Raw genomic sequence first — 24,321 nt, forward strand, 5'->3', positions numbered from 1 at the left:
AAGTATTATAGTGAGGTATCCTTAAACGCGGTCTTTTAGGTATTTAGGCGTATCGCTAAGGAACCTATATTAACTAATAGAGTCCTCTCCTTTAAGTATTATCCCTTAAGGGCTAAGTTAGAGCTATATTAAATAGGGAAATTAATTATATATTGCGACCTAATACTAGAATAGTACTAGGCTTAATACCTACCTAATTAGACTGCCTAATATTCCCTTCTGCGTTACGTGGAATACTTGGCTTAGAAATTAATTTTTGCGAGAAACGTTAAGCGGGGTCCGTTCTTATCCTCGCCATAAGCACGAATGGTCATTAGGCGATAATAAAATGCCTAATAAATACCCTATCTCGATAGCGACTTTAATAGCATATGATGATTAGTAATCGATATCGATAGATAGATTTATCTATTTAGATGATACTATGCTAGGATTATATGTTTCGATAATAAGGCAGGATAATATGCTATTAGGATTAGTTAGCGGGTTTATATTCTTTAAATAAAATGTTTTAGATAATTTAGTATATAAAAATTATTCTTTTTAGCCGTAATATAAGAGCTAAATTCTCTTAGAGTATAATAGAAATAATAAGATCTTATCTATAGTGTGAATTAATTAGCTTAAGACTTTACCGAATACTAAGACCTATCCCTGGAGCTTATTTATTTAGGAAAAATAGCCTGGGTCTACCTATTGAATCTATTATGATTTATGTATTAGCAAAAAATATGAAGATAGTGATTTAGAAGGACTTATACCGGATCTAAGTACTTTTCTCTAAGGGGAGTATTAGATTATAGTAAGCTCTTCCTTCTGATCTTCTAGATATTAGTTTATAACGCGTTAAGTAAATATTTAATAATAGTAGCTAATAAGTAAGGCATTTAGATCATAGGTAACTTCTTCTTATACTAGAGCTAATTATATCCGTAATACTTATATTTTTATAGAGGTATTATAAGGTAGTACTCTTACTTTCGCAATAAGGAATAGGGACGCGCTTTAGAAGTAGGGATTAATAGAGCTAAATAAATCACTTAAATTAATAATAAAAGCGATATAAATACTAGTATTTAAGGTTAATATTATATACTCTAATAAGTAGAGAAAATAGATTTGATTTATAAGCATAAGATATCTAAGGGTAAAGAAAATAGGTAGAGAGGTAGTATAATCGAGTCTTTAAAGATTAGTAAATACTCGGGAAATTCTTCTATAAGAGTTATATTTAGCTATGAAATAACTAGATAGAGAGGCGATATAGCGGCCTCTTAAAAAATTATTAGATTCTCGGGGAGCATAATTATAGAAACCATATATATATTTAAAGTAAATAAATAGATAGGCGGTATAGTAGTATCCTTGAAAATTAGTAGATACTTAGGGAGCTCCTCCGTGAGAACTATACTTAGTAACGAAGTGATTAAATAGAGAGGAGGGATAGTAGCGTCCTCGAATATTAGCGGATACTCGGGAAGTTTATCTATAAGACCTAGAGTAGGCTACGAAAGAATTAGGCAATAAGTCGAACGAACGCCATCTTCTAGAATTATTGCCTATTCGGCCTGTATCTATGGTACTTTAATAGTAGTCTCCCTATCTTCCTATTATGTCTAAGTTAAATAAAACTAGATTAGCTAAGCTTCTGATAGGTGGCTTATATTATTTCAGTGTAGTATATCTATTATAGATATATTATTTGCTTCGACGCTAGAAGTCACGGTTATCCTTAGCCTCTTAGTAGCACTAAACTTATAGCCTTAGTATATCGGATTTGACTTCCTTTTTCTATTCTGCGGTATTAAAATACTAAAATAGGTCCTATTAAGGAAGGCTTCTAGATATATTAGATACTTACGATGATCCGATCTATAAACTTCCTTCTAGTTATTTATTAAAGCCTTATTATTCTAGTTAGTTACTTACCTCTTATTATAATTATAGCTTAGAGCTATAAATACCTTTATATATATCTCTCCATAAAATACGCATATCTAAAGGTAAGCAGTATCTATAGCTTTTAATTAGCACCGTAATTCTTACTTAGTTTTAATAGAATACTTAATATATATGACTTAAGGTACTTAAGTATCTACTTACGTATTAGGAAAATATGCTACTCTATGCGGTATTTATGGTATAGATATAGCACCGAGGCCTTATTTCGAGTTATTTTGTTTATAAGGCCGAACTTAGGAGCATAGGCGGCATTAATATCCTTACCCTTAGATTTAATACTATCGGTATTGCCATAGTAATCATAAGTATAGCCGGTATTATTGCTATTATTATCTAGGCGGTTAAGGTAAGTGATATCCCTTATAATAGATATATGCTCTAAGAAACCTCGAGAGGGTTTATCCTGGGTAGAATATACTTAAATATAAGATAATATTCTAATGAGATACTCTTATTTAAGCTATAAAGAATAAGTATAGAAGATAAAGATATCTAACCAAAAGAATATTAGCCTTATATTTTATAATATGCCGATATAAGGTATCGTTAGTATTAAAGGCTCTAAAACATATTTGATATGCTTGACTACTAGATCGTATTTGATCTGTATCCTCTGTATCGTGTAACGAGTGGTTCCGTGGTAAATACGCCTGAAGTTCTAGCAACCTAATAAGTAGCTATTATTCTCTGAACTATACAATATTAGTAGAAACCCTAGTAAGGCTTCCTTATCTACACTGGCCTAGTACTCTATAACGTAGTAATATAGCGACTTATTTAAGTTAAATATCTTAGAATATATCTAGTATTTTAGAGATAGGTTGCTAGATAGACTCGGATTAATGAAAATGAAAGTAGTCATCGGTATAACTAAAGGGCTTAACGTGGATTTTAGCAGGAGGCAACATTAAGTAAAATATGAGCAGCGGGGTTGGTGATTATAGGGCCGGACTAGGCTTTAATTAGCTAGAAAGAATCTCATATGATATAAAGGCCTCCAGATGCCATACTATGTCGCTCTGATATAAGACTCTTTCTATTCATATTAACCCATACCTATAGTCTTTCATATATAAGCCAAAACGACTCATAATACCTACTTATATTAAATATAATAATACCAGCAAGGTTAGTTTATCTGCCTATACTAACTATAGTAGTAGTAGCATATCTAGATAAGAATATCTTATCCGCCTCTAGTTAATCTTAAGATTACTAAATAATAAGAGTAGACTATTGCCTTATGTAATTACTTTACTAAGAATTTTTAGTATAGGTACCGCTTAATTATAGGTTATATTTAATGGATTCTATGGGCTTAGGATATGCTTTAATTTGGCTTATATCTTATAGTTTTATATCGTACCTTATTTATTAAATATTAAGCTATAGTTTTTTTTCCCCTTTTATTTTAATATTTAATTATATGGTTATATAGACCTTAAGTTATTTACTCTAATATTAGCCGAGAATACTTAATTAAACTTATAATTAGGGGTAATTATATACCGGAAGTCTAGAATAAAAATCTTTTCTAAAAAAGTTAATAGGCTATCGAATGTGCTATTTAACCTAAAAGGGAATTAGGCTGCATATTATAATTTTAAGCTAGGAAAGGAAGTGAGCTATAATAGCGAGATACCTACCTAAACGGGAAGCAGATTATAGATCAAGGTCGCGAACTAAAACGAGAAATAAGCTATATATCTATTCTTTTTGCTAAAGCGGGAGCTCTAATTAAGATTACCTACTTAACTTAGTTAACTCGCTTAACCACCCCTTAAAAAGCGATTGCCTATTAATATTTCTTATATTAGCTAATAATGTATATTAATTAACCTAGAAGTTAGCTTCTTTAGCTATAGTAGATTACATAGAGACTTAATATATTTGTTATTAAAGCATAAGTTTATATATAAATTAGTATAAAATAATTAGTCTATATGCTACTAAAGATCTATTGCTAGGGCTAATGATATGGCTAATAGCTTGTAGGACGGCATCTGCTCTTAAAAATAGTTATTATAGGTCTCTATGGGGAAATTATAATAATAGACTATAAACGCAATAAATATAAGGTCCTGGCGTGCAGCTACTTTGATTAGATTAGGGCGGAATAAGAGAGTTTTATTATGTACTCATAAAATTTTATAATAGGTACGCTTAGCTAATTATATATAGGGTATGCCTGCCCTTAATGTAGCTAAGGAGGCAGCCGTTTAAGAATCTACTATTGGGGGCTAGATGATTATTAAGGGATTAGATGCTATCGCGCTAACGATATTATTATTTCTCGCAACTTGTAGGTTAATATAAACCCTAGCGTAACCTTAGTACTATATTTTAACTAAATTAGAATAGCTAATAGGATATGCTTGCGTTATACGCGGCGTTGATTATAGCTTATTCTTAGCTAAGACTAGCATGCATCCGCGGCTAGACTAAGATAAAAGTAAGGAGAGAACTATAATTAGTGGCCTATGTAGTTCTTGCTAATAATCGCGATAGGTACTTTTATATAGATTTAGTTACTCTTAATGCGGCCTTATAATGGTGCTATTAATCTCTTAGCCTATTTCTATCTTTCCTTATTAATTATATGAGCTCTAAAAAGAATAAGAATACTAGATATTGCTACTTTAATAGTGCTTATTTCTCTCTTATTTAATATATTACCTCCCGAGGCTTATTACTTTGTAATCCCTTGCTCTCTAACTTATTTATTATAATACTTCTTAGCAACCTTAGCCCTCCTCTTATCTAAGAGGCCCTATCTTAATATATATCTCTCTTAGACCTCTTCTTTCCTGGTTTTATAAATATCACTAGTGCTGCTAATTAAGCCCTTAATAGTAACCTAACTGGCTATACTTAGTTTATATATCTCTTTACTTTGGTTGCGTTCTTAAAGCTATATGTTTTTAAATTAAGAGATTGGTTTATTTAACGCTATAGTTAGTCACTAAAATTAAACCCGTATATTCTAGGCTAACCCCCTAAAGTAATAATAATCTATATTAAATGATTAGACGAAACGCACGAGATGGTATAAGCCTAGGTCTTATCTCGCCGATTAGACGATGCTGCTTGTTCTATGCTCGCTAAGATCCGAACAAAGTAGGATTTAATACGCGAGAAATACCTTAAAGGGAAAAAGGTTCTTTAATATGCCCCGTGGGAAGTGTCACGGCCATGACATACGCCAGGCGGGGAAAGCCGGCAGAACCACCTGACTAAGCAAAAGGGACCGAAGGGACCGAACTTCGCGCAACTCGGTCCCAGGACCGAATGGCAAAAGCATCGGTCCTACCCTGGACCGAGTCTCAACAACGTCGGTCCCTAGGACTAACTCAAGTATATAGAACACACTCATTGCACTTTCATATGTATTAGCTACCTCAGCTATCAATACAACTTGGTTATACTCAATACCTTTGAGCATATTACTAGACGTGACTTACACCCTGTTCAAGATAACGCTAATAATCCCCTGCTAATATAAACCCAGCACGACCGGTTTATCCCTTGGGAAAGATACGATCGTCACAGGAAGGCTCCTTTTTCTTCTGGTATAAGTATAACGTGCTTCACTACCGGACTACACTAGTAGAGCATGGTTTCCATAAAGAGGAGCAAATCTCTATTACCTATGCTAGGCGATCTTTGGTCTTAAAGGATCTCTTGGAAGAATATCGAATTATATACCTCAATGAATTAAAGAATAAGATGATTATCTATGGGCATCGCGATGAATACTAGAGAAAGGAGAAAGTAATAGCTGCTTGGCCTCTATTGATAGTTATTCTCGATAAGAAATAAAAAGAACCTTTGATTAAGGATATTTAAGATTTCCTTAACCCTAAAACTAGATGCTAGTACTCCGACTATTTGATCCCCTATAAGCGAGGATACCTCTTTTATGGGCCGCCTGGAACGGGAAAATCTAGTTTTAGCTTATTAGTCGCTGGTGAATTAGATATAGATATTTATGCCATTAGTATCCCTAGCGTAGATAATTAAATACTGAATAATTTATTCGTTGACCTCCTAGGCAGATGTGTTGTCTTGCTGGAGGATATTGATGTAGTAGGAGCTATGTATTCTAGGGACTCCGACTCGGAAGATTCGGATAGTGGCATAGACGCGAGGCCGAAAAGGAAGGGGGTTACTCTTTTAGGCTTACTAAATGTCCTTAATAGTATTACCTCTTAGGAAGACCGAGTCCTTATTATGACCACTAATTATCCCAAAAAGTTAGACTAGGTATTGATGTATCCCGGCCGAATTAATATAGAGGTCGAGTTTTAGCTTGTTAATAGAGGTATTATTAAAGATATTTTCCGCTTTATATTTGGGGAACTAGAAAAGTAGAGGGAGCATAAAAGGGTAGTGGAGAGTTAAGCGGATGAGTTTGCCTCGAAGGTACTAGAGTCTAAGTTTAGTCCGGCGGAGATTATATTATACCTTCTGCTATATAGGTCTTGCCCGGCTGCTATAGTAGAGAACTGCGGCTGATAGGTAGAGGATCTCCTTAAGGAGAAGTAGGGCAAGAGAGACTTACTAAAGAGTAGCAGTAGGAATCACCGTAGTTAGAGTTAAGGTTAAGGGGAGTCTTATTAGTCCCTACCGCATTTAGTCTGCCGCTATGAAGGTTAAGTAATGCTACACTTATTACTCCGTAATACCCGATAGGATAACCCTATCGGCATAATCTTAGAGATCTTAGCTAAAGACTCGTATGAAGATGGCGTAATCTGGTCTGTTTGAGTATATGGGTGACTTTAGTCCCGAGTCACTGCCGCGTTCGTCTATGGCCCATTAAGATTCCGTACCCCCTGAGATTAGTAACCCACGGGGAGTAGAGGCATATAACTATCTTTATGTTGGTTCTTTTGTTTTATTAATTATGCGCTATCTAATATAGTAGAGTTATTTCTTACTGCGGTCTTTGTTCGTAAATATAAATAAGACTTAGAGTCTCCTTATCGTCACGCCTTAATGCTAGTCGCGAACCTACTCCTCTCTGATTCGTTTTGATTAAAATAGATAGTCTTACCTAATATTAGGTCATTGAGACCTATCTAATATCTAGTCTTTTTTTTCTTTTTATCTACCTTTTTGCCTTACTTAAGGCTATTTATTCGTGGTGGCGGGAGACGCCCTTACTGTGCTTCTAAGTATGCTTGATAGCAGGATGGAGCATGTTAGAGATAGCGGCCTTGATCCTCTTTTCTCTCGAGTATAACCAGCCTGGAAAGCTTCCCGAGCTTCTTGCGGGATCTATCCCTACCATCCTAGATACCATTTCCTTCTGGGGCGCCGCTATCGTTCAGGTCCGTTGAACTCTTCAACAAGCGTATCGTTGCTGATTTGATAACCAGATCATTGCAATCATCTATCCGTTTGCAGTTAGCATTGTGAAAAAATCGTGGCTGAAATGGCTTGTTAGACTCGAATGCGTTGAAGTAATGTTCATTACTATCTTCGTCATGGTTCCGGGGATCCCGACTCCCCCTCAAGTTGCCTATATTACACCATTCACTTCCCAAGCTACTACCATTGGGGTCATACTTTTCGCTTCCCGAGAGATGGAATCCGAGCGCGAAACCGCTAATTATTTGTTGAGCCTAACCTTGCTTCTTATATTGGTCTCAGCATCCATACTTGGGCTGTCGCTTGCTGGATACTACCCGACCTTGATGCTCTTGCAGTGGTTCCTCTACATCTTCAACTCGGCCCTGGGTTATCGACTTCCGGGGATCCAATACCGGAGACCTCATCGGGCGGGTGGAAACTCGGAGCTCAGGCTGAATCCAAGTCGCCAACCAAGCCTTGGCCGCTCTCTCTGTGACAACCGATCTTCAGCAACCCTAGATAGCGATCAAGCGCTGTTCTCCGACCTGGTCCTGCCGCCTCCTGCGACCATAGCCTCAAACAACAGCCTGCACTTATCTGACAACAGGTAACTGGTTGGTTCTACAGCCTTGCAGCTGTCAATGGCATGAAGGGATGTGGCATCTTCAGAGCTCATGGCTTGTTGTGGTGAAGGACAGAGTGGTGGGGTAAAGAATGGAATTAATTGTTTACTTTTATTTTATTTACGTCTAAAACTCTCTAATTCTCACAGAAACTACTGCCCTTCCAATATGCCAGAAGAGATGGCCACGACGGCATAGGTCTTGGTGATTGCTCAATCCAAGCGGGATCACTAACAACGTTCCGAGTGCATCCTATTCTGCAACGCGGGAACGCTGTGTATGTTTCTTACTTTCGCCCAAGTTTACTATGGGCAACTGGGTCGACGGTTCCCCGAACCAAGTACAAAATCTCTCTTGGATCTGTGTGGTTCACAACGCACGTGGTGGAGCTTTCCGTGGGGAAAGCCGTTGCCGGGAATAGAACGGTCGCACCCTGTTGCAATCGCAGAGATGTGGGTAGCCCGGAACATCTAAAGTGCGGGTACCTGAATCGGAACCCGAGTGAAACTTTGAGCTCATGCTTAATCTTGGTTTGGACTCTATGCTGGCGGTTATTGTGCTGGGTTCGGTTACCATGACGTCTCACATGTTTGGACTCCTCTGGTGTTTACAGTCCTTGATATCTGAGCCAATTGACCTCGCTGATACGCCCATTACCGATTTCGTGGTCAATTGGTCGGCTGGGGCGAGCAGCCCATTCCTTGCCCACTAATCTGAGAATGGGCCTTGATAATCGTGTCTTGCATGCACACTTCATGAGCTCGCCGATTAGCGAATGACCTAACGCGTCCGCGACACGCTACAGTCGATTTTCGCGGGCAGGAGGAGGCATTGGCCACGGACATAGATGGGAGCAAGCGAAGCGCCCTTGTGGAATTTAGGCCCTGTACCCGCCCCTCTTCAGTAACAGCTGCTGCCAGTACCGTACGTACGCAACAAATTCGCACACTCGAATGCCTCTTTTAGCATACTCTAACTGATTAGAGGCCTTGAGCCTTATCTAATAGGTCGTCCCGTGTTTTGTGGGGACACAAGGGCTTTGATGGACTGATCATTACGAAATGCACAAAGCGCGTTTGTGTCCTCGGCAGGAAGCCAAGCGCGACTCCGCCACGCCATAGCCTCGTTAGGCATCTACCGTGGTACCTATTGACGGATCCCCTCTCTCCTCAGCGCTTTCCTTCAGCGAACCATAGTTACGCGAACATTGTCGCTGTTGGCCCCACAACGAGGGCAAATCATCTCTTGTCAGCCTTCTGTCTGGACGCGACCTGGAGTGGGCGGGCCCTGACCACTGTGAACACAATAAATACGATAAGATTGTCGCACCCTGCTGGAAGCACTCGCGCAGAGGTGGTTGAGGGTCGGTTATAAGGCAAGGAACCCCTCACCAGCTCAGACCTGTCAGATCAACGACACCTCGCTATGGAGCCCGCCGGCCTCGTCATCGGGGTCGCTGGGCTCGCTGGGCTATCTCCTTGAGTGCGTTAAGGCTACAACCAGGTCACGAGCAGGGGTCTGAACCAATTAAAATGCCGCAAATTAGAGGTACTTTAATTGCCTCCTATTTTCTATGGTGATAAAAGTCCTAATAATCCTGCTAGTTACAAAGGATAACATCACATTACCAACAGCTGTACCTTATTTTTTTAGCTCCTTTTTCCTCGTATTGGTATTAATGCCGGTTAATGGCTTCCTCTTGCTTCGTGACCTAATTTAATTTAACTGCAGCGGAGGCCTTGATAAGCAAGGCAAGAGCTGTTTTCCCCTCTTTTGACATGTTCATGCAGCTCCATAGGCGTATTTTCGTCACTAGCTCGAAATCGCTGCCTAGAATGACCAGTCTAATAAGCCGCAATAAGGTTATCTATAAGGCGGCCTCGTTAGTCACTCTGAGACCGTATTTTCTCCCACTTTGGCTGCCTATGAAGCTAAAGAAGATAGCTATTGATAAGGGCTGTATCAAGAAGGAAGGTCTAAGCTATAGCCTGCTAAGGGCCGCGACAAATTGAGTGACTATAGCCCCGTGATGCCCTCAGTTGGTCGCCACGGTCCACATGATTCATCTCATCGTTGTACATAGCGGCGATAGAAGGGATTGCAAAGGTCTTGACGGCTTTGTCACTAAAAAAACGCTATATTAGCCGTGCGCGGGTGTTACGAGCAGAAAGAGCAAACAGGATACGAATGGAAAACGTCGGAGCTCGGAACGGAACAAACAGACCCTGGAGGAAGTGGTGTGTGGTCGAACGGGTCGAACGGGGACGAGTTCGACCACGTTCGACCAAAAGTGAACCTTAACCTTAAATGGTCGAACAGGTCGAACGAGAGCCCGTTCGACCATGATCGACCAAGCAAATCAGAATAGTACATATAGCTTCACTCACTCCCACTTCCCTGTCTAGATAGCTCTCCAGCTTTCAATACAACTTAATTACTCAAGAATACTTCTTGACATTATCAGAAGTGATCCGCCACCCTACGCTCAGTACGTTACGCCCCGTTACAATTGCCAACATAAACCAATTCGGTTACGGTTTACTTCGTTGGGAACCTCGGCCGTCACATTACCTTAAAGTATGAAAAACGGTAGTGAAAAGAGCCTTGTTTTCTAATAATAAGGTTATTACCTAATGTAGTAATATATAGCGCGGAGCTCTTATAGTGGGACTGCTCTGACCAATCAGAGTGCGTTATTGTTTAATATGATGATTCCCTCCTTCCCTTTTAGGCCATGACACGGCCTTCCTGATTGGGCCTAGTCGATAATAGATCCGGAGATCACCCAACCGGCCATTAGAGGCACGTGACCACCCTCTGAGCTACAGGTTCCAATCCAACAAGTATAACCCTATCTAGAACTAGTAACTAAGTATATTTAATCTTAGTTATAGCTACCTTGTTAGTAGGACTTAATTAGTTTTTTAGAGATACCTTATCTATATTTATTTCTAAGTTTTACTTAGCGTTCCAGCTTATAGACTATTATTCTATTTACTTAGGACCTAAAACCCTAAAGATTAGTTAGAATAAGATATTTTCTTTCTAACCCTAGTATTACTACTAAGATAATAGAGCAAAACAGAGCAGGGTAAGGTAGGGCAGATATGTACTCACCATGTAAGTAAAAGCTTAATCATGTGATCGGTGTCCGTGACCTTAATCGACCCAGGAAGCCTTTGGATGGAGAAGTTCTGTATAATATGCTGCCTCGTTTCGCGCCACGCCGTCATAAACGCGTCGGATGACGCGGCTTCCCACAGGTACTTGGACGCAGTCCACCGGTGGACTGCCGCTGATCGTCCAGGGACCGGTGTGCCACCAATACCCACTGTCTTGAGCATGCTGACAAGACTTATGAACCCGTAGCCTAACAATATGGTCCGTCGTACACACTCGGCAAAGATCCATTCATCCCAGGATCTTGGTGGTTGCCCCCGGAGCGTTCCCTCCTCGAGTAGGCACATCTCAGCAAGATTGTCGCGGTAAGTCTCGAGATCTTCGATCCAGGTTTCAAGGGTTCCCATATCGCGTTCTGCCTGCGCTTGCAAGGTAATGTCGCCGTCAAAAACGCGGATTTGTTGGTAGATAAGCAGCGCTTGGGTTCGAGCTAGCTTGTCAAGAGGAGTAAGGGATTGGGTCAGGTCCATCGTCTCCAGGGGCAGTGTTTGTATAACTGCCTTTCCCTTGCCCTGGCTGCGGCCTGGCATGCCCACCAACTCGTCCGCGGCTTCGCAGAGACTGCGGATGGCACAAGCTCGGTTGCCATCGGTACGGTTCGTCCAAATCGTAACAACTGAGTAGAGAGCAAGAGCAGCGTACGGGATATGACTGCGATACAGGTGGCGATGGAGGAAGGGTAATTCGTGCTCGCGGACGAGAAGAGCGGGAAACTCTTTGAAGGTTGCGATAGTGAAGCCCACACGGGAAGTTGGGTCATGAATGCTCCATGGGTCAAGGTTTGCCTGAGAATGTTAGTAAATGGCTGTGGTAGTAAAGGCTTTTCGGCTCAGAGCCATGAATGAGAACATACACAGGTGTCAGACATAGCCTTTTGCTCATAAAAAAAGCATTGCATACTTTGGTCCAGCGGCGGAGGTATGCCCGACAGTCGGGCTGTCTCTAGTTCGGATGTTTGCATTTGTATGCTACCGCTCGCCTGATCAACAGACATGTGATTCATTAGGTTATTAAAGTCAAAGTCCGGCGAAAGGCTGTTCAATACATCGATGTCCTGGATCAGGGTGTCTTTACTTGTCTGGAAACCTCGGTAGTAGTCTGGCAGACGCTCGAGGTCAATTCCAGGATCTACATATAGTTCCATGCTTGAAGGCCATGTAGTTGTCGATGAACTGTCGAGATCTGGGAATAGGACCGTGCTGGAACTCTGGCCTCCCATAGGCTGACAAGATCGCGTAGATGGGTAATTGACGTACACACATGATAACCCCTTCTCGACGCACCGTGTACATGACGGAATCCGCTTGTCACAGCGGCGTTTGCTCCGGGCGCAGACATGACAGCTTTTTTGGCGCGGCCTGTTCGCTGCAATACGCATGGCACGCATCCTTGACAGCTTAGAGACTCCAAATTGATTGGTGACAAGAATCGCTGTTGGATCGGCCAATGAGAACAACTGTCAAAAAATCCTCTCTGGTCTTGTGCCTGAAAATAAGAAGCGCTGAATCAATTCAGCAAATGCTTGTCCAGGTTCAGGTTCAGGTTCTATTCCTACTCGGTTTTAGCCGCCATTCCCCGGCAGCCATGCCCGGTAAGCGGGGTTTGGCCGACAGCCGAAGCGCCCCGAATGTTTATCCGTCGCGCCCCACTTCGCCAAACGCCAAATGGTGTTTGGCCAGCCGCCTCCAGACTTCCCACTTCTCTCCTTAAACCGCTATCTACAACTGGCTGCCAACCTCTGTAGATCGTGGTTCTAAATACTAATGCACTCATGCTTTTAGGCTCTTACGGGGCGAGTCATACGCCCCGTGTATGTGTCCTCCTACCTACAGTCTTCCCCAGCGCTCGGCTTCGTCTGGTTACGAACTGGTCCTGACTAGGACCTGGGTTTGTTCCATGAATTTGACGACCTTTGCTGCTACTTTGCGTTCGCTCAGTAGTTGTCGGAGATTTCGACGTCCTGGAAATTGCCCTAGTTCCTGGTTTCGAAGTGTGGTATGCCTCCTACATTGAAGCAGGATATGGGCCACTGTTTGCCGTCCTTCGCCGCAGTTGCATCTCGGCTCGGTGACTCCTGGCACTCTTCGTTTGAAGAGGAAGTCATTCATCCCAATCTTTTCCGTCCGGAGTTGGATGTAAATGGCGCTCTGCCTCTTGCTGAAGTGCTTGTGTGGCTGCAGTACTTTCGGTGTTGGCTCTGGCGTGTGCCTGAAGGTTGCCCGGCCCCTGGTTTCCTGTCGCCACTGTGTTTGCCATCTTTGTTTGACAACTCTGCGCGACCACAGTTTCAACGTGGATTTCAAGGAATGCAGTACGGGGGTTGCTGTGCCCTTGGTCCCGGCGGACCTCTTTGTCGCCATCCTGTAGCTTCTTTGGCCGCTCGGTCAGCCGCTTCGTTGCCGTATATCCCCTTGTGGGCCGGGATCCATCTAATCTCGACGGTCAAACCTTGTGTTCGTAGTTCCTGTATTCGCTGTGTAATGTCTTGGAGAAGGTATGACCCGGATTTGCCTCTGGGCCTCGCCACCGACCGGATAGCTGCTTGGTTGTCTGTGTATATCAAGACTTTCTTTCTGGCGTTGCCTCTGTCTCTATCCTCCCGGGCAAGCTGTAGAGCCAAGGAAATTCCCTGCAGTTCACCGGCGTACACCGTTGATACGGAATCATCGCCCATGTAGGCGTCAAATGCATGTCCACTGCTTGAGGGGGCCTATAGTCCGGCCTATTCCCGTGACTCGGTCTTCCGCAACTCCGTTGTGCTCGGAAGACCAAGCACGGGGGGGCCGTTGACTAAGGAAAAGGCCGGTTGATTAGGGCAATAAGAAAGATACTTCTAATTACGTGTGCATTACACACAAAGAGAAGTCACTCGGTTATTGCGATTATCCCGTATTCTGCACCGATGATGCTCCTAATATGTCATTACCCCACCCGTCGTGAGGGCATCACGACAAACCTCTTCCAACCACCTCAACTTCACTCAACCACAACAATTGCAATTCTTCATCAATCCGAGATATGAATACATCATTGGAAAGCCACGATTCTGGAGATTCTATTCATCAAAGGTGGATTGACCCGGAGACCGGCTTGCCGCACTTCCACCGCTTTAACTCCGAGAACCTCGAAGAACGTACCGTCGCCGCAGCAGCTCTCGTCAAGTCAAGGTTTTTCCCCTCTGTCGCGGCTGCTGCCCGGGCCTTTAAAGTCTCATACAAGAGACTTCTTTCGAGGGTAAGAGGAGCGAATCCACGCAGCCAAAATGGCGGGAACAACACTCTTTTCTCACCAGAAGAGGAACAGTCGATAATTGTGTGGTGTTGGCGGCGTGTCACGCAGGGACATCACATACAATATCGTACTCTTCGTCAACATGCCAATGCGATCCTTAGGGCCACCGGCAGGAAGGCTACGGCCTCGCGCTTCTGGGCTCGCCGCTTTATGAGACGTCATCGTCAGATCTTTCATAGAAGAAAGGCGACGACGAGAGATGCACAGCGTAAAGCGATGGAGGATCGTGCCTCTATTCAGAAGTGGTTTTTGGAGTGGTATTACTTCTCCCGCAGCGGCGTGAAAACCGAGAATATCTGGAACATCGATGAGACAGGGTTCCAGATCGGATACTTGAAAAATGGTATCTTCGTGTGGACTTTTAGCGAAATAAACCAGCTAGTCCTGACTGACGCCCACGAGACTATCTCCATCACGATTATTGAAGCTATATCGGCAGCCGGGGCGGTGATACCGCCGTTTATAATTATGCCCGGTGTCCAAATCCCGTCCAAGTGGGTTGATAACGATCTTGACGGCGAGGCTGTCATCACGACATCTCCAAAGGGATATATTAATGATATTATCGCTTTGGAATGGTTTGAACACTTCGTTAGACATACGAAGCCATCTCGAGAGTGGCAGAAAAGGATTATCCTATTAGATGGTTGCGAATCTCACTTTACGAAGGATCTTTTCGCACATTGCGAGTCTCATAATATCACTCTTTTCCCCTTTCCTCCGCATCTCACACATATCCTTCAACCTCTTGATGTTGGTATGTTTAGCTGCTATAAACACTGGCATCAGGAGGTCCTGACGAGGGAGATTGCGGACGGTGCAACCGACTTTAATAAAGCGGACTTTCTATTCCATCTTTAGGAGATACGAAGGCGCACGATAAAGAAGTCGACGATCCTCTCTTTATGGCAGAAGTGCGGTCTTTTTCCTTATAATCTAGCTATTATCTTAGACCGCATAGTGAATCCGTTGTCGTCCCTGACTGCGGAAGTGGCTAAGACTTAACTTCCGGGTTATACCTCCTTTGGGTCTTCCTCTGATGACGACTCTGACTCTTATGACGAAAATGAGGAGGAAGACGGCGACGATGCCTTCTAAAATATATATCCGGATGAAGCTCATGACAAGGAGATTATAATGATGCCCTCTACGCCTCCAACAGTCAACTGGGGCGCCCTGGAGACCCCCCCCTTCCGTATATATAGGATTTAACAATACGAGCATTATGTGAAGCTTCGAATCGATGCGTCAATCATGTCCGGGGTTGCGCTGACACCATCCGTGGCGCACGTCAATGAAAAGGCAAGGAAAGCCTCTACAACACTAGCGATCAATGGCATCACGGCGACTCAGGAGATGCGCCGTCTTAAGGAGAAGAATCTTAGTCGCCGGGCTCGCGACCAGGGGACGTCAATCGTGGCTAATTACGGTCCAATTCGCATGAGCGATGCCAGACTGCGCGTCGCCAAAGACGATTACAATCGACAATCACAACAGGAAGAAGAGGAACGGCGGGTTAGGAAGAAAGCCGTGAAGGACGAGCTGATATATGTACGGAGGTGGGTTATGAGGGTGCGAGGAGTCGTCCGTGAGAGTATCCAGAAGCTGAGGGTTGAGAATATCTATCTGGCTTCCTCTCAGACTGCTTGGAAAGGACTCAAAGGCCGGCCACGGAGAGAGTGGTGGACTAAGACTGATAGACGTCTCTATCTCTCGTCCGCGAAGTGGATGAGCAAGAGATACGCGCTGCATCGCGAGATGAGAGAAGACCAGGGACTTCTTCCTCACTGGAAACCTCCTATCACGATGCCCCTCGACTACGACGGCGAGGTTGTGCAAGAAGCAGTGGATTTGCTTGCCGACGAGGAGCGGATACGGCACGAGGGAAAGAAGGTTCTATCTCTCGAGTCTGATGGGTTGGAAATCGTCGATGACGAAGAAGAGATAAGCGCAGACGACGACGACGACGACGACGTGCTTATTGGAGACGTTATTGAAGTCTGTCAGACGCCTTTTTGGGTGCCTAAAGAGGAGGAAAGCTCATAGGGGTTGTCTAATGGTTTGTCGATTTTCATCGCATATGTGAATAGCTTCATTTTTGACTTGCAGTAATGTGTGCTTTTGAACATAATGAAGTGACTTCTATTCCCACTGTAATTAGCTATGAATATAAGTACCTTTTTTCCCCAATCAAGAGCCCCTTTCCTTAGTCAACGGCCCCCCCGTGCTTGGTCTTCCGAGCACAACGGAGTTGCGGAAGACCGAGTCACGGGAATAGGCCGGACTATAGGCCCCCTCAAGTGAGTATTTTACTCCACTGGCTAGGGATGGTCCATGAGTTAGGTAAGTCGTGATAAGATAACAGCCACGTGATAGAGACCACGTTAGTAAGCCTAGCAAATCTTTCGGGTTAGTTATCATGGATGGATGGGTACAGTAAGTAACTCCCCACTACAAACCAAGAAAGCTTGACTCAGGCCAGTACTACTATTAATATATACCTGACGTATACAACAATTTGACACATGGCACTGATTCAAGGGAGTTTACATGAGCGCCTAATTATTTAGTCTGCGGGATAGGTTTGAGCTATATTGACTGAGGTTTGTAAGTTTGCAAGGTCCTTACTACGCACGATTAAAACATAAGAAAATGCAAGCCGATAGATTATAAATACGCCATCTGGAGGAGGATCGCTAACCAAATGCATTGATCACTATAAGGAATGTTTCAAATAGTATAGTAAAGGAACATATCATCTGCTGGTTGCATGAGCCATCGATTGACGATAACGTACATGATAAGCGAGTGCACCGGACAAGTGAGTGCACCAGTATCCCTTCAATTGTCGAGGACCTCCCGGCCGTACCGTGCCCCACACCACCCCTGTCATCAAGAAGGTACATGAGGGGAACCACACGTTGCGTCATTGATCACCACTTATATGAGCGGTGTAATGTAGCGATTTGTAACTCGAAAGATTGCTGGTACTTCTATCATAGGATTAAATACGTGGGGGATTAGGTACCTTTGATCCGATGCATTTTAATTGGCTGCTCTCCCCGGCCGTGACCTGGCGGGAGGTCCTCGACAATTGAAGGGATACTGTATAACCTAAAATCACTAAATCCTAAGTCTCTAAAAATGGCTATAAAATAGCTATGAAGTTAAAAAGAGCATTTCTATAAATATAACTCTATATAATATCTAAAAATAATTTTTTAATATTTTTAACAAAATCCGTTTATAAAGAAATAGCTATATATACAGTGCGAATAAGATTTTCTTTTTTCTAAACTAGCTTACTAAAGGATTTTTAAAAAATCTATAAGAAATAATAAATACTTTTCTCATTGTATATAATCAAACTTTTAAATTATAAATTTCTAAGATTTTTTCCTTAATTTTAGAGAATTTTTTAAAGAGATTAAAAATTAAGGTGTAAATTCTAAGAACTTTCAAAGTGGTGCACTCACTTGTCCGGTGCACTCGCTTATCATGTACGTTAAAGTTATGTCAGGCAAAAGGCAATAGCACTAAGGGAGTATCCCTTCGATTGTCGGGAGGCTCCAGTAGGTAACTCGCCCCACGCTACCCCTGTCACATGAGCAGTACCTGCGGGGAACCTAAAGATGCGTCATTAATCATTCCCACCTAAAACACCGTACAAATCATTTTGAAGTTATCAATGAGTTCTCAATCAATCCCTGCCGATACCCTCAATGCATATGACGACCAGAGCTTCATCAGGTAGGGTAACAGCCGCCGAGAGCATGAGTATGGCCGGTCAGCGGCAATAAAAGGAGGCATCAATCAAGGCAGGGATGTAAGCAGTGTGATGTCGCGATTTGTAACTCAAAATATTGTTGGGACTTCTATCACAGGCTAATTTAGGTGGAGAATAATGTACCTTTCATGCTCTCATATTTGATTGGTTAGACACCCCTGTAGTGACCTAACTGGAGCCTCCTGACAGTCGAAGGGATAGTACAAAAGGATCCCATTTTCCCCGAATATATTCTGAATCGTTGATCATATGTCTGCATAATTACGCCGTCGGTTCACCCTTGAAGACAAAGGCACTTGTTGCGCGGATCCATTCTTGATGTTCTTCGTACATGGGCTCTAGTCCGTTTTCCAAGGTATACTTGACAAAATCTTCGAATGTAATACCCTGGAAGTCAGGATAGAGGTCCTTGGCGATCAAGTAACCCAGATAACGAGCATACTCGGGAGTATTTTCTCCCATGAGGTCAAAGGACTTTTGGTAAGTATACTGAAAGTAATCCATCGTCTTGGCCTGGTTTTCCTTTGTCGCGGCTATGCCTTGTTCGATCTCCTCGGCGGTACGCTTTAATGAAGACGTGTTAGTTCCGTACATAAAGAAATACTAGGGTAGGCTGCAATTAGCCTTCGTCTGCTTTAAATGTAAACTTACGTATTTCTTCTCAAGCTTCTCACCACTAAGCCTTGCGACAGTGTCCCATAGATCGTTCTGTGTGCGAAGATCAGTGAAGGCGAAAACTTTCTGGTTTAGAGTTCGGGGATCTGTAATAATACGTGCGACGTATGCCCCGACATCCCGAGAATCGGTTCGGGCAGAAAGAACATCGCCGTTACCGCCAATGGCAGTATTGTAGAGGAATAGGCTACGGTCAAGTCGACCAGATGGAAGTCGCGGGAGGCTAATCTGATACCACCAACCGACATCAATGACGGTGTAGGGAAGGTGAACACGCTGAATGTGATCTAGGGAGGCTTCCTTCTATAGAGATGAAGAATAAGTTAGTCTTGTATCAGAGCATTGAATTCCGCCTGAGACTAGGGTTACCTACGTTATCTCGCAGTGTCTGGACACCTCTTGGCATCACCGATGCATAAAAGCAAGGGATATAGCGTCCCACGCCCGCCTTCTTCGCTGCATTGATGAGGGGCACTTCGTTGAGGATACAGCACACAATAAGGATATCGAGACCCTGAAGCTATGCTACAGCAGCATCTTCTGGACCGTTAATTTCAAACGATGCTATCCTGACGCCTCGTTCCTGAAGATTCAAAACATTTGGCTTTTCCAGCGAGGAGGGCCTCACAAGGGCGGTGATGTCCTGCGCGAAATCATCATCTTAGCGTTGCCTTGAAAGTAAAATATCCGCGGCAAGCGACTCACAAACTTATGGCTTGCAGAAAGCAAGCCATTCACAATGGAGCTCCCATTCTGGCCGGTGGCTCCTAGAATTGCAACCTTGGTAGCCATCCTGATGTTTTATTAACAGGTAATAGTAAAAACAATAGTTGTCGTAGTAGATGTTGATAGAGATAGTAAATAGCAGTGATATTATAACATCAACTAGCTACCCTTTTATACTTATAGGATATTGTTATTACAGCGAATAAAGGATGCACTTTTATGAGCTATACTTCAAATCGGATGAATTTCCCCCCGCGCATAAATTAATATTATGTCATACCGGCGGAGTTTGTTGTGCAGAGTGGGGCTTCTGGCGGAAAATACGTGAACTTGATTTAAATCGGGTCTATCTTCCCCCGTGTTTAATCAGCGAACAAACTATTGAACCGAAGCGGCCCGATACGCCGAGGAGCGATACTAGAATCGGCAAAGCGTTTTGACTAAGCGAACCTCAGAATAGGAATCTCTTTGACTGCGCGAAGGCTCCCACACGGTACCAGTCTCCACTACTAGGTCACTATCTAAGTCGCTCGCTAGCTTGGTGGCAATGTGTTAGTCCTGTATCTCGATTTGGGTGAGGGTAGAGAGATACTGATCGTGATTGGCTAAGATCCCTGTAAGATACCCAATGGGAGCCTTCGCGCAGTCAAAGAGATAGGCAGACTCACTGAGTTGGGGGAAATGGGTGCTAAGCCGTTTTGGGCCTTTGGGCAATTTCCTTTATCTCCTTGAGTGCGTTAAGGCTACAACCAGGTCACGAGCAGGGGTCTGATCCAATTAAAATGCCGCAAATTAGAGGTACTTCAATTGCCTCCTATTTTCTATTGTGATAGTAGATGGCGCAGCCCCAGTGGGAGAATGTGAGCGCCCTGCCATAAAAAAAGTAATAATTTTGAGTTATCAACTTGAAGGGACGCTTATCAGATGGACCGCATATGCTGTACTCGTGATTAATTCAACTCCTCAATTGATGCGGAACCGGAGAAGCACGTCGACCAGCTTTACCTGATCTTCTACCAGGTGGGGAGGGTCTGCAATTCTTCTCAGGGGCAGAGGGCTCGATCTCCAAGAAAGACAAGATATTGGTCTCTGAAGAAGTCGACAGCTGGGCCAATCCGCATACGGGTACCTACACCAGACCTTCCTAGGACGGAGCAGTTCATCGGGGTGCTTATATCACACCCGATCATCAAGCTACGAACTATGGTCTCAGGTGTAGAACCCGAGGCATACATGCCCTCCAAATCAACAGGCTAACAACTCCAAGCAATCGTGCACGCATATGACCAGGGTCATGAAGGAACAATATGTATTGCAACACTCCTTGGCTCGTTTAAGGTACATCCGCACTCATCTCAAAGTCCCCTGACCCAGAAGAGTATGATGCTATTAAGTTCTCCCACGATCCTTGAGCTTGGCATAGTAGTGCACTTGCAGGCCCGAGCTACCTCGTTTGGGGAAACGTTGAGCAAAACGCCGACGAATCTCCGCCTACCCAAGCTGCTCCTCTTCTTTCAGTTGTATAAGAAAGTTATCTTCGGCGTCTGAATACTTTGCCCTTCTTGCGGGAGCTCGCTTGGTTGCTTTTTTCGCTGCGACCGAGCGGGTTGAATCGGGGCTCATACTGGTGGCATGCGGATGATTTGCGCAAAGGGGCCACTCAAACTGGAATTGAAACGTAGTCTTGCCATTTTCGATAATGCGTTTCATTGAAACATTCTCGAGCTGCTATTCCTCAAACTGAGCAAGAAATGTAGTGGCATCAGAGGGAATAGATCTTGTATGCGATGCTGTTGGACTCAATAAGCCGAGTGCTAACGTGTCACGCTCCCTCAATGAGTGTGCGATAGCTCTTGTGGATCGCTTCCTTCGGCGAGAATCCCGGGCACTGGTGGGGGTACTGCGAACCGAGCTGTAAGGAGATTGAGATGCCTTGCGACGTTTGTGACAATGCTGCTTATCATCGGAGTCGTCTCTAGAGCCGTGTTCCTGATTTGGTGAAGGGCAATAGTCCTCGTTACGCACGCATTCTGGAATATTGAGGCCATCTTCACTGCTAGAGCCTTTAGTATCTACGTCACTGTCCTCATGCACCATTTCATGAGTATGTGAGGATCTGCGACGAGAACGGCGCGGGGACGGCAACCTCCGAAACGGAGGAGACAGTCGGGCTCCAAATTGCGATCCGGATTCGGCCGCTGAGGACTCGGACTCAGCGTCGCTGGTTTCGCAACTAGTGTGGTCGTAATCTTGCTTATGGTGTGATTCGGGGGATGAAGTGTGGGCTCTAGAAAGAGCATCACCGCGCGATGTGCTCGCACACTCTTCGCTATCGTGCAACAGCGTGTGAGCCATATTAGGGCCTGCAGCAATATGACTGTATGTGTGCATCAAAGGGGATGTGGGAGTACTCTGTGCACCATCACGGGAACGTTCGTCAGAGAGAGCATCGACTATTATGATGTCTGGCTCGCTGGTGGCCCCGGTGATAAGCTGTTGTTCGTCTGACACGCTCCGATATGGCTGACTCCTAGGGCTAGTAGGCGAAATGTTAAAACTGGCATCTGTATATGCCGTCGCATCTCTAGCGGACGTGCGTTCTATCTGATAAGGAGATTGTTGATTCGGTTTAGGATTAGCAAGGGGGCCCATATATGAGTTATGTGTCCAATCTGAGTCGTCCTCCACTAGAGCTAGAGATACTGCTGGCGTAATGTCCATACCGATGGCGTCCTCCGACCCAGTTGGACTATGCTTGGTGCTCGTGCCACCTATGAACAGGCTGTCAGCACCTACACCGGAAAGAACGACACTATTAAAAAACATACCAAAATGGTCTGCGATGCTGGTCGTAGGTGTTGTGTATGATTGCGAGTCGTCGAAATCTTGACCCTCATCGCCGTCCTCATTTTCTGTATTAGTCTCGTCGTTAGAAATTAAAATGGCGGTACCCCTGGATTCTCTAGTAGCCGAGACCCCCTCTTCGTCGCATAGAGATATGGAGTCGGCTTGGGAAGCAGGGAGCGCAAAGCTTTGCAGCAACTCCTGCTGCCTACTATTAGAAGCTGCCGATGTTATGTTGGAGTTGCCGTGTGTTTAGAAAACAAGGGATAAGGGGATTTGCTCTGGCAGTACGATGAGGCGGAAAATGGGCGGGCATTGTCCAGCTTTTATGCTCGCAGCCGAACTACGCGACTGGCCGGCAGGAGCCCAGCCCGTGTCCTCTGCCTATCTCCTCGTTCTCCGAGATCAGGGCGGGTCGAAAGGAGCAGACACGTAACCGCTTCTCCTCTGTGCCAATCATTCCACTGCCGGGCCACACCGATGTAGCTGTGATGGACAGATGATTCCCTCCTCACTCCATCTCCTCGCAGATCATCAGGGATCCAAGTCACTCGCTGGCAAGGCAGAGTTCTCGGAGATGCCATATGAGGCAGGTCTTGATGGCTGTTGGGCTGTTCACGCACAATGCGTGATCTCCAGTTGGTCACAGTATCGGGGATAGGAGTTTCCGGCAGCATTAGCTCTTCCGTCTGACCGTGATGAAGCTCGATGCTGCGCCCGCACATGTTGATCGTCACAGCCGGGAACCTTTTGAGCCATTCAGAGAGCTCAAGATGGCGTCACGAACGCCTCGTGATCCCGCAACAGCGAGACTAACGGAGGTTGCATGCGTGCAACACCAGCAGCTCGCCGTAGTGCGCCCGTCCCTTTCTCCTCCACTCCTCCTTCTCACCCAATCATCCCTTTCAGCATGCTGGCTTGCCTCCGTTTCGGAGGCTGCTGAGCCATCACGAGCCGCACGGAAACGGGTGAGCCGAGGACCAGCAGGAAGTAATCAAGGAACTTCCGCCCAAGCGGCGGGTAGTCTTGGCAACCCCTGAACAGGGAATTGGCGACTCGGCCCCGTCGAGCGACCCGTGATCAGACACTTCACCCGCTCTACCCGCTGAGAGAACCAATCAGGGAGCAAGTTCGTGCCAGAGGCCTCTCGAGCCACCCGTGCCAGGTTAAGGAGGCAAGTCCGAGATGGCACCATCCTCCATCATGCAGCAGGGGGCATTGATAAGCCACTGCGGCATTTCTGCCATTGGATGGGCGTCGACTGGAGGCCTCACAAGGAAAAACATTGCCGTGAGATGCTCTGCTGCTGCCTGAGAAGCATCACACCGCTGTGAGGCGGCCTAACCTGGGGAAAGCTCTCTGGACTGTTGGCGTTGTTAGTTTCTGAGAGAAGAGGACGGGAAGTGAAGCCGTACGAGACACAGAGTAGAGCTGGTAATAAAATCAGAAGATAGAATGGAAAACAAATGCTAGGACATGTCTCATTCCCTCCGCAATCTGGTGTTGGGGGCGATGCAAGCGTCGCGATGGTCGGTCAATCCCTCCGGCGAGAGAACTTCGTTCGAAATCAGAACGATGGCGTGGCAGGATGGGCGAGGGGAGCTGAAGGCAGCGATGCTTGCAGGAAAGGGAGAATAGCGGATACAAACGGGCAGAGCATGGGAAGAAGCAGAGGTCAAAGATACACGTTGCCAGGGTCGGAGGAGGTTCCTGTCTTATATACAGGGAGTCACGTGATATGCAGTCGGGCGGGTGTGCGGCACGCGCGTCTTGCCCGTTTGGGCGGTGCCGCTAAACCGGAGGCAGCAGCAGCGTGTCCGCGATTACTAAATAAAATTAAAAAAATAATAATATTATATTAACGTATATGTATAGCTT

The 24,321-nt window shown here is 44.6% G+C and overlaps 3 protein-coding genes and 1 pseudogene across 4 annotated transcripts, besides 1 other annotated feature; 1 reads left to right on the forward strand and 3 right to left on the reverse strand.

The window, feature by feature from the left end:
- Nucleotides 1–11,059: 11,059 nt before the first annotated feature.
- On the reverse strand, nt 11,060–12,264 carry NCS57_00678700 (annotated as a pseudogene). The gene is made up of 2 exons: nt 11,974–12,264; nt 11,060–11,905 (listed from the first exon to the last, which is right to left on the reverse strand).
- Nucleotides 11,060–12,264: a sequence feature.
- A 3,905-nt stretch (nt 12,265–16,169) lies between these two features.
- On the forward strand, nt 16,170–16,457 carry NCS57_00678800 (uncharacterized protein; the record flags this gene model as incomplete). The annotated part of the gene is made up of 1 exon (XM_053056662.1): nt 16,170–16,457. One exon carries the CDS (start codon nt 16,170–16,172, stop codon nt 16,455–16,457), a length of 288 nt encoding a protein of 95 aa, XP_052912857.1.
- A 2,002-nt stretch (nt 16,458–18,459) lies between these two features.
- On the reverse strand, nt 18,460–19,665 carry NCS57_00678900 (Isoflavone reductase family protein; the record flags this gene model as incomplete). The annotated part of the gene is made up of 5 exons (XM_053056663.1): nt 18,460–18,762; nt 18,850–19,176; nt 19,247–19,393; nt 19,502–19,516; nt 19,579–19,665. The coding sequence occupies 5 exons, from the start codon at nt 19,663–19,665 to the stop codon at nt 18,460–18,462; spliced, it is 879 nt and encodes a 292-aa protein (XP_052912858.1).
- Nucleotides 19,666–21,327: 1,662 nt separating this feature from the next.
- Nucleotides 21,328–23,168, reverse strand: NCS57_00679000 (uncharacterized protein; the record flags this gene model as incomplete). The annotated part of the gene is made up of 3 exons (XM_053056664.1): nt 21,328–22,370; nt 22,428–22,647; nt 23,067–23,168. 3 exons carry the CDS (start codon nt 23,166–23,168, stop codon nt 21,328–21,330), a joined length of 1,365 nt encoding a protein of 454 aa, XP_052912859.1.
- Nucleotides 23,169–24,321: the final 1,153 nt, after the last annotated feature.

This window comes from Fusarium keratoplasticum, chromosome 5 (assembly GCF_025433545.1).
Source record: "Fusarium keratoplasticum isolate Fu6.1 chromosome 5, whole genome shotgun sequence".
Classification (NCBI taxonomy): Eukaryota; Fungi; Ascomycota; class Sordariomycetes; order Hypocreales; family Nectriaceae; genus Fusarium; species Fusarium keratoplasticum.